Here is a 14,912-nt window from a genome sequence, read left to right as displayed (position 1 = left end):
TAAAGTCACTTTTCAATATAATTTAGCGAAACACAGATTCTAAGCCCTCGCTCAGGCAAACCCCATATATTAAGCACGTTTGCACTTATATGTGAGCGTGTTATCCCTCCCCATGAGAGAGATGTCTCTCCCCTGTGTGTGTCCTCTTGTGTTTCCTCAGGTTGGATAAGACACTAAATCCCTTCCCATATTCCCCACATACATACAGTCTCTCCCGTGTGTGTCCTCTTGTGTGTGTTCAGGCTGGATAAGAGACTAAATCCCTTCCCACATTCCCCACATACATGCGGTCTCTCCACTGTGTGTGTCCTCTTGTGTGTGTTCAGGCTGGATAAGAGACTAAATCCCTTCCCACATTCCCCACATACATACGGTCTCTCCCCTGTGTGTGTCCTCTTGTGTAGGTTCAGGCTGGATAAGACACTAAATCCCTTCCCACATTCCCCACATACATGCGGTCTCTCCCCTGTGTGTGTCCTCTTGTGTTTCCTCAAGCTAGATAAGTGACTAAATCCCTTCCCACATTCCCCACATACAGTATCGACAGAGTTTATTCGAGCAAATGCCGCCGGTTCACCGGGATTTACTCCGGCTGGTGCTGAGGAAAGTCAGCACATCAGCCGCATCCAGCCGCGTCCCCTCCGTTCCCCCCCCCCTCCAATCCGCGCGCAATTTAAACATCTTCCCGACCCCCTAGCTGCGCCTGCTGTGCCCCTCTGCTTCCCCGCTCCCCCGCTTACCTCACTTCAAACCTTCAGGGGAGTCGGGGAAGCCAGGGAAGCCGGGCGCTCGCTTGACTGTGACGTCACCGACGTCACGCGAACGAGCCGCTACTCAACGCTTCTCCACGCTGCCGCCACGCATCCTGCCGAGCGGCATTTGCTCGAATAAACTTTGTCGCTACTGTACATGCGGTCTCTCCCCTGTGTGTGTCCTCTCGTGTGTGTTCAGGCTGGATAAGACACTAAATCCCTTCCCACATTCCCCACATACATACGGTCTCTCCCCTGTGTGTGTCCTCTTGTGTGTGTTTAGGTGGGATAAGACACTAAATCCCTTCCCACATTCCCCACATACATACGGTCTCTCCCCTGTGTGTGTCCTCTCGTGTGTGTTCAGGCTGGATAAGACACTAAATCCCTTCCCACATTCCCCACATACATACGGTCTCTCCCCTGTGTGTGTCCTCTTGTGTGTGTTTAGGTGGGATAAGACACTAAATCCCTTCCCACATTCCCCACATACATACGGTCTCTCCCCTGTGTGTGTCCTCTTGTGTGTGTTCAGGCTGGATAACTGACTAAATCCCTTCCCACATTCCCCACATACATACGGTCTCTCCCCTGTGTGTGTCCTCTTGTGTGTGTTCAGGCTGGATAAGTCACTAAATCCCTTCCCACATTCCCCACATACATGCGGTCTCTCCCCTGTGTGTATCCTCTTGTGTGTGTTCAGGTGGGATAAGACACTAAATCCCTTCCCACATTCCCCACATACATATGGTCTCTCCCCTGTGTGTGCCCTCTTGTGTGTGTTCAGGTTGGATAAGTTAATAAATCCCTTCCCACATTCCCCACATACATATGGTCTCTCCCCTGTGTGTGTCCTCTTGTGTGGGATCAGGTGGGATAAGTGACTAAATCCCTTCCCACATTCCTCACATACATGCGGTCTCTCCCCTGTGTGTGTCCTCTTGTGTAGGTTCAGGCTGGATAAGACACTGAATCCCTTCCCACATTCCCCACATACATGCGGTCTCTCCCCTGTGTGTGTCCTCTTGTGTCTGATCAGGCTGGATAAGACACTAAATCCCTTCCCACATTCCCCACATACATACGGTCTCTCCCCTGTGTGTGTCCTCTCGTGTGTGTTCAGGTTGGATAACTGACTAAATCCCTTCCCACATTCCCCACATACATGCGGTCTCTCCCCTGTGTGTGTCCTCATGTGTAGGTTCAGGTTGGATATGTGACTAAATCCCTTCCCACATTCCCCACATACATGCGGTCTCTCCCCTGTGTGTGTCCTCTTGTGTAGGTTCAGGTTGGATAAGTGACTAAATCCCTTCCCACATTCCCCACATACATACGGTCTCTCCCCTGTGTGTGTCCTCGTGTGTTTCCTCAGGCTGGATAAGTGACTAAATCCCTTCCCACATTCCCCACATACGTGCGGTCTTTCCCCTGTGTGTGTCCTCTTGTGTGTGTTCAGGTGGGATAAGACACTAAATCCCTTCCCACATTCCCCACATACATACGGTCTCTCCCCTGTGTTTGTCCTCTTGTGTAGATTTAGGCTGGATAAGTCACTAAATCCCTTCCCACATTCCCCACATACATACGGTCTCTCCCCTGTGTGTGTCCTCTTGTGTTTCCTCAGGCTGGATAAGTGACTAAATCCCTTCCCACATTCCCCACATACATACGGTCTCTCCCCTGTGTGTGTCCTCGTGTGTTTCCTTAGGCTGGATAAGTCACTAAATCCCTTCCCACATTCCCCACATACATGCAGTCTCTCCCCTGTGTGTGTCCTCTTGTGTCTGATCAGGCTGGATAAGTCACTAAATCCCTTCCCACATTCCCCACATACATGCGGTCTCTCCCCTGTGTGTGTCCTCTTGTGTCTGATCAGGCTGGAAAAGACACTAAATCCCTTCCCACATTCCCCACATACATGCGGTCTCTCCCCTGTGTGTGTCCTCTTGTGTCTGATCAGGTGGGATAAGTGACTAAATCCCTTCCCACATTCCCCACATACATGCGGTCTCTCCCCCGTGTGTGTCCTCTTGTGTAGGTTCAGGGTGAATAAGACACTAAATCCCTTCCCACATTCCCCACATACATACGGTCTCTCCCCCGTGTGTGTCCTCTTGTGTGTGTTCAGGCTGGATAAGACACTAAATCCCTTCCCACATTCCCCACATATATACGGTCTCTCCCCTGTGTGTGTCCTCTTGTGTAGGTTCAGGGTGGATAACTGACTAAATCCCTTCTCACATTCCCCACATACATACGGTCTCTCCCCTGTGTGTGTCCTCTTGTGTGTGTTCAGGTTGGATAATTTACTAAATCCCTTCCCACATTCCCCACATACATGCGGTCTCTCCCCTGTGTGTGTCCTCTTGTGTCTGATCAGGTGGGATAAGTGACTAAATCCCTTCCCACATTCCCCACATACATGCGGTCTCTCCCCCGTGTGTGTCCTCTTGTGTAGGTTCAGGGTGAATAAGACACTAAATCCCTTCCCACATTCCCCACATACATACGGTCTCTCCCCCGTGTGTGTCCTCTTGTGTGTGTTCAGGCTGGATAAGACACTAAATCCCTTCCCACATTCCCCACATATATACGGTCTCTCCCCTGTGTGTGTCCTCTTGTGTAGGTTCAGGGTGGATAACTGACTAAATCCCTTCTCACATTCCCCACATACATACGGTCTCTCCCCTGTGTGTGTCCTCTTGTGTGTGTTCAGGTTGGATAATTTACTAAATCCCTTCCCACATTCCCCACATACATGCGGTCTCTCCCCTGTGTGTGTCCTCTTGTGGTCTAATAACAAAGTCTGACTCTTCCCACTTTCTCCAAGCTCTTTTCCTTTGGCACCTTCTAATATATTTCCTTTTGAATGAGAAGCAGTTACATTGTTTATAAATAGCGATGACTGGTTGAAAGTTGCATTTTCTGACACAGTTATTGGAATGCTGCTTTCTAATCGATTCTCTAATCTGGAAGATTCTTCTGTCCTCATCTTTTCCATATACACATTTGGGTGTTTGAACTTCAGATGTCTGAGGAGGTAATCCTGACTGCTAAAAGCAACCTTGCAGTGTTGGCATGGGTGGGGTATTTGTGCTGGTCTTTGTACTAGACGAGAGACAAAAAAAAATCCCTGTTACACAAACTGTCTTACAAAGGGTCATGAAGGAGACGTAAAGTGGTATATCCCAAACAGTTTAGGATGAAAGTAAACTGTAAAAGTACATTGCAAAGCCCAACATGTGCAGCATTAGGGCCGGGAGAGCAGATGTACATTGCAAAGCCCAACATGTGCAGCATTAGGGCCGGGAGAGTAGATGTACATTGCAAAGCCCAATATGTGCAGCATTAGGGCCGGGAGAGTAGATGTACATTGCAAAGCCCAACATGTGCAGCATTAGGGCCGGGAGAGTAGATGTACATTGCAAAGCACATGTGCAGCATTAGGGCCGGGAGAGTAGATGTACATTGCAAAGCACATGTGCAGCATTAGGGCCGGGAGAGGAGATGTACATTGCAAAGCACATGTGCAGCATTAGGGCCGGGAGAGTAGATGTACATTGCAAAGCACAACATGTGCAGCATTAGGGCCGGGAGAGTAGATGTACATTGCAAAGCCCAACATGTGCAGCATTAGGGCCGGGAGAGTAGAAGTACATTGCAAAGCACATGTGCAGCATTAGGGCCGGGAGAGTAGATGTACATTGCAAAGCACAACATGTGCAGCATTAGGGCCGGGAGAGCAGATGTACATTGCAAAGCACATGTGCAGCATTAGGGCCGGGAGAGTAGATGTACATTGCAAAGCACATGTGCAGCATTAGGGCCGGGAGAGGAGATGTACATTGCAAAGCACATGTGCAGCATTAGGGCCGGGAGAGTAGATGTACATTGCAAAGCACAACATGTGCAGCATTAGGGCCGGGAGAGTAGATGTACATTGCAAAGCCCAACATGTGCAGCATTAGGGCCGGGAGAGTAGAAGTACATTGCAAAGCACATGTGCAGCATTAGGGCCGGGAGAGTAGATGTACATTGCAAAGCACACCATGTGCAGCATTAGGGCCGGGAGAGTAGATGTACATTGCAAAGCACATGTGCAGCATTAGGGCAGGGAGAGTAGATGTAGTGGATCATACATTTAAAGTGGATCATAATATTTAAAGATTTAAAAGGAAGTGTCACTAGATGCAAAACACCATTTAAAGTGGCACAAATCCTTAGACAGATAGTAAGTCGATAGTTTCAGATGTGAAGGCATCATTAAAAATTGCTTGTACAATGAATAGAATATGTGTCTCAGTAGGTGCTCAGATATCAGTCACCGGGTGTTCCCGTTACCGTTCCATGTACCAGGTCTCTAATAGTTATAGGATGACCCAACTTTCTGCTAAATCTCCATTGTTAAAGCAGAAAACAAATACCTAATTATTGTATTTGACATCACAGATGTTATTCAGACTTAATTAAGCTATACTAATATCATCCAGTGAGTTCCAGAACTGTGTTAGTTATTTAATAATTGTTGATGGTTTTTTTTTAAGGAAACAAGGAGTCTATACTTCTGCTACTGTTTGCTCATTTGCATATCATTTCACAGAATCCCTTGCTGCAGTGGAAGTGCTGGGTGATAATGGTGAAAGGCGGGGTTGCAGACCTGTCAAAGACATGTGAACAAGCATACAGTAATATTTCCATTTGTTATATGCTTTACTGTGGAGGGTTTTTGTCACTTTTTTTACCCATCATACTTTACTAAGTGTGGTGAAACATACGTACGTAAAGTTATGGTGGGTACGTGTTTATTATAATGCAATGTTTGTATGGAGGAGAATCAGTAGCAGAAGTGTAAGTGTAAGCATGTGTGTGTGTTTGTACACACACACACGTATACGATGGTGTTGGGGGCAACGAAAAATTGTGGAATGTAATTTGCTCCCTTTAAGGTGACGCCCCAGCACCCAGAAAAAGGTCTTCATCACATGGTACATCCACCAACTCTCTTCATGTCCTTAGCGGTTAGCCACTGAGATAACGAAGGGCAGTTATAAATGTATTTTAATATTGTTGATGTATTTTTGTGTTACTGGGTTACCATTTATTGCCAATGTGGATATGTGTGCCCCCCATTGAGAGGACCTAGTTATCCACAGTGATAATCAATGGTTTCATGTGTAAAATGTATTTTGAATGTTCTTTTTTGTTTTGTTTTAAATGTGTAATTTTTTTATGTTAATGTCTAAAACCACATTTGTGGTCAGCTAGTCATGGAAACCGATAACTAGTTATTAAACTGTGGACTACTAAGGGGTTAATATTTTCTGTAATGTATTATAATAGTAATGTTATGTCTTTCAGGTTGGTTTAGCTTATCTGGCCTATGTATACAGTAAAATGACCAGTATATTGCCCAGTATACCATAGGAAAGACAGGGCTAACGTCAGCCTGGAGCAGGTGATAAAATATTTGCGGTATTTCTGGCGTTCTTCCCATTCTGATAAATATCAGAACTTGATGTATGGCAGTGTTTCCCTAAACATGAGGTATAATGCCTGGCTTTTATTGGATCCGATGCTTTTAACGGGTCCTGTAAAAGGTGCTTTATTTTTGGCGGTGCAACACACTGATGTATTGCACAATAAAAAGAAGGCACTTTTTGGGGGGGCGTTAATACAGCATTTTAGGTTACCGCAGCTTGATGTATCCGGCCCTTTGACTCAAGTCAGGTTTAGTGATTTTAAGTTCTAGTTGACCCATAATGGTAAATGCAGATCTATCAATATTTGCAATTTAATATCAGTAAAAAGACAATAGAGATGTAAAAAAACACATAACACACATATTCCTGATTACCTAGTGCTGGCGCGTTACTTTTCCACAGCGTACCCCACTTGATACCAAGCTCTTTGCCATATTCATCTCCATACCAGACAAGGAGCTGTGTGTGGGGGGGGAGGTTTGTGCAGGTTCTGTAATAGATTTTCCTGTGGTACTGGAACGCCACAAGGTTCTGTTCTTCCTCGTTTCTCGCACAATTTACAAACCTAAAATTGGGACAGTTAGTGAGGGTTCAAAGTAATGTTGATTTTATAAAGGAAGAGCAGAAAAAAAGATACAAGTTGTTAATAATGTGACGACTTTTCTTTCTTCTCTAGTTTTTGAAACAGAAGTTAATGGAGACCAATGTATATTCAACGGCTCACTTGTATGTACCCACATGGGAATCACAGGCCACTGACTACTTTCTCATTCCTTAAAAAAAGCAAAAAAACACTGCTGTAATAAAAAGTCCCCGACAAGATGACACAAGGGCTACAAGGGTGAGTTCTCTTCCAGTGGAACTAAATAGAAAGTGAGGTTGATGTAACAAGGTGTTATACAGTCGCAGGAATGTGTTCCATTAGCAACCTGAGCTTATAACATGCCCTGGACTGATATGGAAACTGGACTATAGAAAAAGCATTGAGCCAAAGTCTAATGAGGTAACAGTGTTGGTTTGAGCTTGAATAAGAAAAAATAAAACTGAAGAAGTTGAACCAGTTCCTGTAAGAGAAGTCTAACATTATGCTCAAGTGCAGGGTCATGAACATATATGATCAAATACAAATTCAGAAATGCAGCTTAAAGCTTAAAAGGAATAAGTATGAAAAGGTCTCATGCAAGTATACCCCTGAGGAAGGCAGGCATAACCTTGATGTCTCTGATAAAGGGATGGAGGGCATCAAAGTATTAAAGCAGGAGAATAAAATGGTAAAAGTGCACATGAAGTCTTACTTCCATCCTTTTTCATAGTGTCTCCTCACCTCTGCCTGAACATTGTTTGAACAGGCCGTGTAAGGCTACATACAGGTAGCAATGGTGCTGAACAAGGCAGTGAGGAGAAGACAGGAGTGAGGGGAGAGGTGTAAAGAACAGCTGTGATCACATGCTCATTGCCATTTACTTTGGTGGCTGTTAAAGTGCAATTGGGGCTATGGCACTCTAGTGAATCTAGTGTTTGTTAAATAGAGGAGGCAAAGTGGATAAGGAAAAATAGCCACTTGCAAATCAGTACCTGGGAGGCAAATAAAGGGTGTGGGACGAAGGGGGACACAGAACACAAACAGCAATGTGAACACAGTAACCATGTGAGACGGGTAACTCATCTCTTGTTGGGGTATTGGGGAAATAAGTTGCCAAGCTGTTTAATTAATAAATGAAATACTGTTTTTCAGTAGGTTCGGGACGTTTGGCTAGGATTTAGTAGGACAATAAGTGATGGTAATGGGCACTTAGCGTAATAGTCTGGGGAATATAGATTTGGCATTAGCTGCCCAGTAAAGTAGTGTACAGTAGGTGACAGCAACTAAAGTTATCCATAAAGTCAACAGCTGCCTCTGGTTAAATAGAGCTTAGAAATATGTGACCGTGCTTTCCAAAGACGGGGAAAGACGTGTGGAGTGAGAGAAAAAGGATTGCTTAGGATAGCTAGCAAGGAGAAAAACCCATTTAGCAAACATAAAAACGTAACATTTCAATAAAAAACAAAAATGATTATAATACCCTCATTAGTCAAAGCAACTAATGCGTGTATCCGATGTTCCTGGAGAAATACAGAACATGATTTTTTCACAAAACACAAATAAGTAAAGCAGTTATTTTAACCCTTTGAGTGATTGCGGGGTCACGTGACCACTCCCTCACTGATGACAGAATGGACAGAGACACGCTCCCTACTATCCCACGTAGCGATAGATCCCGTCCTGCTCTGCACAGGAGCACAGAATGACATCTCCCCTAGGAATACCAGCAGGATTATTATGACGTAGCTATTACATCATGTGAAACAAAAAATGATCGAGTGGACTACCGCTTGCTATGAAAAGAAGTGGGGAACTCATCAGATGAGGTTAAAAAAACTTTTTAATGAAAACTACATAAAATGACAAAACTCCTCCTGTCTATTATAACAGCCCTTAAACACGACTACCCGACGTACGTTTCCTGTGAACTTCGGGAACACTTTAGCAATTAGATACTCACCCTGTTACAATTACCATACTCCCTAGAGCTTAAATAGTCTCAAAGTGACAGCAGTATTTACTAATACCAAATCACATCCACTACATTATGGTCACAGATCGGTCACATTTTTGTGGATTGATGGTATATAGAGTATACTAAGTTACATGCCCTACTTAACAATACCTTAGGTGGGCTAAAATAATGGTAGCAATTTTTGAGGTTGCTATCTGTACTGTTTAAACCTCTTAATAGTGCACCTACAGTACTTAAAAGATAATAATGCTGTATTAACCTTCAGCTAGCCAATTTATGGTATTATCGCTGTTGAGGAGGTCAATTACACTGGTGACGTTGCAGAGAAAGGTATGCCACAACTTTATTGTACTTACATCAGAATCCCGCAATTAGCTTCTCCACAGGGGATTTTTAAGCACATTGTAAATAATTATACACAGTTACGACAAATTTTTGTAATAAACATTATTGTTTTTGTATTTTCAGTGGTACATAAGAGAACCAATATATATAATAGCGTTCTCTATGTGAGAATAATATTCTCGGAGGTCATTTATATCTCTTAAATAACAAATGTACTTAGAGTGCAACTATAGGGATTTTTTAGTGAGAACTCTTTTCTTACTATTAGTGTACAAATGTCTATAGGTTTGTCCCTTTGCACCAGAGTTTAAACTTATATTTATGAGTTTTGGCACGTGGGATAGAGAAGTCAATCTACATGTTCAGTTGAGTTCTCTCCTGGACTAGGCCAGAGCTTTCACCCTTAGGCCCGACTCACTGTAGCTTGTGGCTGCAATAGTGAGAGCCCATAGTCAGGGACCTTTCCCCTGTAGCTACTATAGTAAGGTACAGAACCGGTGAGACGCCACGCGGTGACTGCGGCCGGAGGTCTGGGACCAGACCAGCTATGTGGTAAAGACGGTAAGGTTATATTATCCGCGCCGTAATTCACCCAACGCGGAGGCGGACGCCATAGCGGTCGACAATGTTTGATCAGACGGATCCTCTTTGTTATTCTGCAATACCCGGGTGCTGGAGCCCCGTGCAGGTACCTAACCACGTGCATGTGATGATAGAGAGGATTTGGCCCGGGATTAAAGGGGTTACACCCCCATTTGGCCACCCTCTACTCTCATCAGGGAAGCAAGGGGTTAACTGGACTGAGGTCCAGTAATGTGTTTTGCCTTGCTTCAATACCCAAATGTTTATTCCCCTGTGTAAATGTATCGTGTTATACCAGTGACTGCACCACACAAACACTGGAATCCATCCGGGAGGGCAAGGGTTAATAGTTGAATAGTGATTGTAGCCCTTTGTTGAAGTTACCGTCAAAGATGCCCGCCTACTAAGGAATGCGACCAAATGTTTAGGAAGCTGGAGTGGTTGGTGAGTGTTAAAACTCACACTTACAAACCAGAGCATCCTGCAAGAATTAACATAGCACCAGTGACCAAAAGGTAACTGCCCTAATTGTTTATGCTGGGGGCAGGAACCAAGGAACTGAGTGTTTTTTAAGTGTGATACTTCACACTTACAATGGAAGCCAAAATCTGCTTCAAAGAGATTTATTGATGGGGGCCAGGGGTTCGGTTACCCAAGGAGAGATCCGAATGAATGACCTTATTAAATATAAGAATATTATGAGATGTCCTCGGCTGAACATGCTAAAAATTACATATGTGTATTCGTGGGACCGAGCCGCAAATAATGAATACAGATACCTTATGTTTAGCCGGTCCTAAGAGACAGATATTAATATCTCTCTTAATGTTAGTATTACACTGTAATATTTAGTCTCATTGGGAGCGTCATGCGTGACGGAATGTATTAATATGGCTCGCGTGCCAGTAAGTACTACTGAACTGAAGTTATGAGATTATTTAGATAGGAAAAGCCGTTTTTAAACGTCCTTGGGTGGGAGGAGTTTTACTCTGAGGAAAACTGTCAACCTCACCACTGATTTATGAGAGGGGCTGGGTTTAGGTTGTGTTCAATGGGAAACAATTGTATAAGAACCAGGCTCAGCCTATGGCTATGGTTTTTCATGTCTTTCGTGTCTTGATGATTGTGAAGTTTGCTGTATGAACTACCAGTCCAGATGTGACTGTTTCATCATTCCATCTTAAGTGAGTGTCCATATTTTGTCTGTTATTTGTATATCTCGTGTGTTCACCTTTATCAAGGAATAAATGATATTTTATCATATCTAAGCCTCGTCCAGTTCAACCCAGTATATATTCTTTTTCTGTATTATTAATAGCCTGTCACAAAGCTCCCAAGACAGTGCACTAACACTCCATGGGTTAGCGCTATCTCCAACACTTTGGGTGGGCCTTGACATTGGGAAAGGGACATCAAGGGCTTGGCGCCTGGCACCCAATGTACTCTGGGGACTCTCACTATTGTTATCAGGTTGGGGTCTATTTTACTGTGTGGTACAGGGTACCAATATTATTTGTGTTCAGTAAAAGGTTGTTAGCATATATATATTTGTGTGCGTGTCTCATTATTATTGTTCCTGTAAGGGTACATCCCTCAAAGTCAGGATCCCTTGCAGGTAGAGGCGCGGTCATTGTAAGAATCAGATACTCCCAGTGGCAGAGGTTCAGGCCCTCTGTGAGCCACAGGTAACGCACCACGCACACCATATTCGCCATATCTTCCATAGGGTGGGGAAAAGTACGCTACACGTGTAAGGTTTCCCCACACATACGAGTTTATTAAAACAGTAAAAGACAGGGGTGCCCAATGCTACATCAAATTGACAAAACATACTGTATATGGCAATAAGTATACAGTTTAAATACTTCAATAAAAATAGTAATTAGTTATTTAGTTAAACACTGGTTTAGTTAAAAGTTATTTAACTAAATAACCAAGTAATTACTATTTTTATTGAAGTTTTTAAACTTTATACTTATTACCATATATGTTTTGTCAATTTGATGTAGCATTGGGCACCCCTGTCTTTTGTTGTATACATTTGCCACGCTCAGTAGCACTCATTTTGGCATAAATATATATTCATGATGGGATGGGTGTAGGTGTTTGAGCTAGCTGGGAATGTGTGTGTTTATTAAAACAATGTTTTAATGTTGTATACTGTATGTATTAATGTCTATACAGTCAGCCCTGGCATCTATATAGGCGCCGGGATGTCTGCATAGACATCCGAGTTCAAAGAAGAGAAAGGATGTCCAGCGGTGACAAAACCGTTTGGTGAGCAGGGGAGGGCGAAGTACCAAGCCCGGAGAACAAATAGCACCCCGCTCGGGCACCTTTTGGTCTGGCAGACCTGGTGGAGCCTGCCCAGCGGGTGGCAATGGGTTGTCTGGGGGAAGATTCTGCTGGTAAGCGCGTTTCTCATTGGCCGATTCATATTTCCCGCTCGCCGGGCATTTCGAGCTGGCTTGGAACGCCCCCTCCTTTGACGTCAGCAGCCAGGCGAGCCCCCATTCTAATTGGCTGGTGGGAGGAATCCCCACGCTCTGATTGGTCGCCACTCCGTCTTCCATGCTAGAGATAGCTCAGCGGAGTGTATGTAAGGAGTCGGCCCGATCAGAGAACCAAACCATCTAGTGGCTCGAGTCGGTGATGCAAAGGCGGATTTTCAAAGTTGCTCTGTTGCGAATAGCAGAGCAACCGGCTTCATTTTTGGAGCCAAGAAAGTCTGCCTATTCCATATTTTAGCGCCATGACGGGAAATGTCTGAATTTAAAATAACTATGATGAAATCAGTTATAAAAACATAATACATTGCTATGTGCAGTGGTTGACAAATCACCAAAAAATCTACTCGCCACACAAACAAATCTACTCGCCACCTAGTATCAAACGTGTGCTGCTTGGGCCAATATTTACTCGCCCGGGGGTTAAATCCACTCGCCCGGGGCGAGCAAATGTATAGGTTTGTCGAACACTGGCTATGTGAGTGTAATAGTTCCCTTTTCAGATAGATGTCGCCTTAGTAAATTATTAAAATAAGTTTTGGCACTGCCTTGTCATCTCATAATACCCTGTCCCCCACTCCTATAGGCAGTGGTTGACAAATCACCAAAAAATCTACTCACCACACAAAAAAATCTACTCGCCACCTAGTACCAAACGTGTGCTGCTTGGGCCAATATTTACTCGTCCGGGGGTTAAATCCACTCGCCCGGGGCGAGCAAATGTATAGATTTGTCGAACACTGCCTATAGGCGTTATTTTTTCTCCCACCGCTACACGTTAGGTCAGCGTACGTTTTTCCCCGTCACGCCAAGCACAGAGAGGATAAAACAGAAAGAATATAGCAGCCACACGGGAGATACCGTTCAGCTCGAAGGGTTTACAAATCGTTCATCCCTCATTATTACGTCACACTTTCATACTGGATATCGCCGTCCCGTATTATAAAAACTGACATATGGCAACCCTAAGTACAGAGTAAAAGTAGAGTATCAGGTCAGATGCAGGGACAGTACTGAAATGTGAAGTACAAACGGGCACGTGCCAATGTGAGTAACACAAAGATGCTGAATAAATAGGAGAGGGATCGGGTGCAGGAAAAGTACTTAAGCCCACATTGCAATCACAGAGACCGCTAACAGGGAAGGCAGCTTTTACATGGACCTGGGAAGCATCCTAACAAAGATATAATGCTTCTGACCTGCAGTTACTTTAAAGAGTTATTGAAGCAGCAGTAATAATTACTAGTTAAAATATAGTGATAACAACAGCTTCATTCCCAAGTTAAGCCCCCCAAGCACTGAGGAAAGCGTGTGGAGTATTAAACCATAACAAAAATGCAGTGCAGCAGTTTTCAATGTAAGCAAGTGGATAATTAGAGGTGCCCTGGATTAAAATGAAAGGAGAGTTACTGTACGACACACAACAAAGACAGGCGTCATTCAGCATTTCAAATATGTACACATGGACACGTTAACTCCCTTTCAAGTCAAAGGGAGTTAACAGCAGAACAGGTGTGATAACCCGTGGCAGCACTTGATGAATGTGTCCTATATATTCTGTAAGGTAGGCAGCAAGTAATAATTCCATGTCATTCTTTTCTCATGCGTTGTTTAGTAACGTGCCCTGCTTGATAGCGCTGCTTTATAAGAAAAATTACATTAAAAACATCTACAAAGGATGATTTAAATAATATAAATAAAAATACTTTACCTCATCCAGTTAGAACTCTTTTCTTCCCTTGCATCAATATACTCATAATCATTTTTACCTTTAGTGATCTGTTTTCATAAGAAAAAAGTTATATTAGTACATTCACAAGTTAATAATTTTTGATGGAAAGGTTTGATAACACTTTAGTAACTGTTACCCGACACTAAATACTGTGTGAGATCAGAAACTGAATGATTTATGATGAACTAGCTGATATACCCTGCATTGCCCGGGATTGCAGTGGCGGGAAGGGAGGGTGCGTGAAGGGCGGGGAGGGTGTGTGAAGGGCGGGGAGGGGAGCGTGCGTGAATGGCGGGGAGGGTGCGTGAAGGGCGGGTGCGTGAAGGGCGGGGAGGGGTGGGTGCTTGAAGGGCGGGGAGGGGGGGTGGGTGCGTGAAGGGCGGGGAGGTGGGTGCGTGAAGGGTGGGGAGGGGGGGTGGATGCGTGAAGGGCAGGGAGGGTGGGTGGGTGCGTGAAGGGCGTTTGCGTGAAGGAGGGGCGGGGGTGAAGGGCGGGGGGCAAGGGGTGAAGAGCGGGGGGCAGGGGTTGAAGGGCGGGGAGGGTGAATTGGGGGGGTAAAGGACAGGAAGGATGGGAGGGGGGTAAAGGACGGGAAGGATTGGAGGGGGGGTGAAGGTTGGGAAGGGGGGGAGGGGGTGAAGGGCGGGAAGGGGGGAGGGGGGTGAAGGGTGGGAAGGGGGGTGAAGGGCAGGAACGGGGGGAGGGGGGGTGAAGGGCGGGAAGGGGGGGAGGGGGGTTGAAGGGTGGAAAGGGGGGAGGGGGTTGAAGGGTGGGAAGGGGAGGAGGGGGGTGAAGTGCGGGAAGGGGGGAGGGGGGTGAAGGGCGGGAAGGGGGGGTGAAGGGTGGGAAGGGGGAGGGGGGGTGAAGGGTGGGAAGGGGGAGGGGGGGTGAAGGTTGGGGGGTGAAGGGCGGGGAGGGGGTGGGGGGTGAAGGGCAGGGAGGGGGTGGGGGGT

General features: G+C 45.1%; 1 protein-coding gene across 1 annotated transcript; it reads right to left on the bottom strand.

Moving 5' to 3' along the window:
- Positions 1–205: 205 nt before the first annotated feature.
- LOC142485839 (uncharacterized) lies at positions 206–14,001 on the bottom strand. Its single transcript, XM_075584554.1, has 3 exons — positions 13,939–14,001; positions 6,610–6,800; positions 206–3,863 (listed from the first exon to the last, which is right to left on the bottom strand). Exons 1-3 carry the CDS (start codon positions 13,941–13,943, stop codon positions 901–903), a joined length of 3,159 nt encoding a protein of 1,052 aa, XP_075440669.1. The 5' UTR covers positions 13,944–14,001; the 3' UTR covers positions 206–900.
- Between the last annotated feature and the right edge of the window lie 911 nt (positions 14,002–14,912).

The sequence above is a fragment of the Ascaphus truei genome, unplaced genomic scaffold, assembly GCF_040206685.1.
Source record: "Ascaphus truei isolate aAscTru1 unplaced genomic scaffold, aAscTru1.hap1 HAP1_SCAFFOLD_642, whole genome shotgun sequence".
Classification (NCBI taxonomy): domain Eukaryota; kingdom Metazoa; phylum Chordata; class Amphibia; order Anura; family Ascaphidae; genus Ascaphus; species Ascaphus truei.
This window is presented reverse-complemented; position numbering and strand designations above follow the sequence as displayed.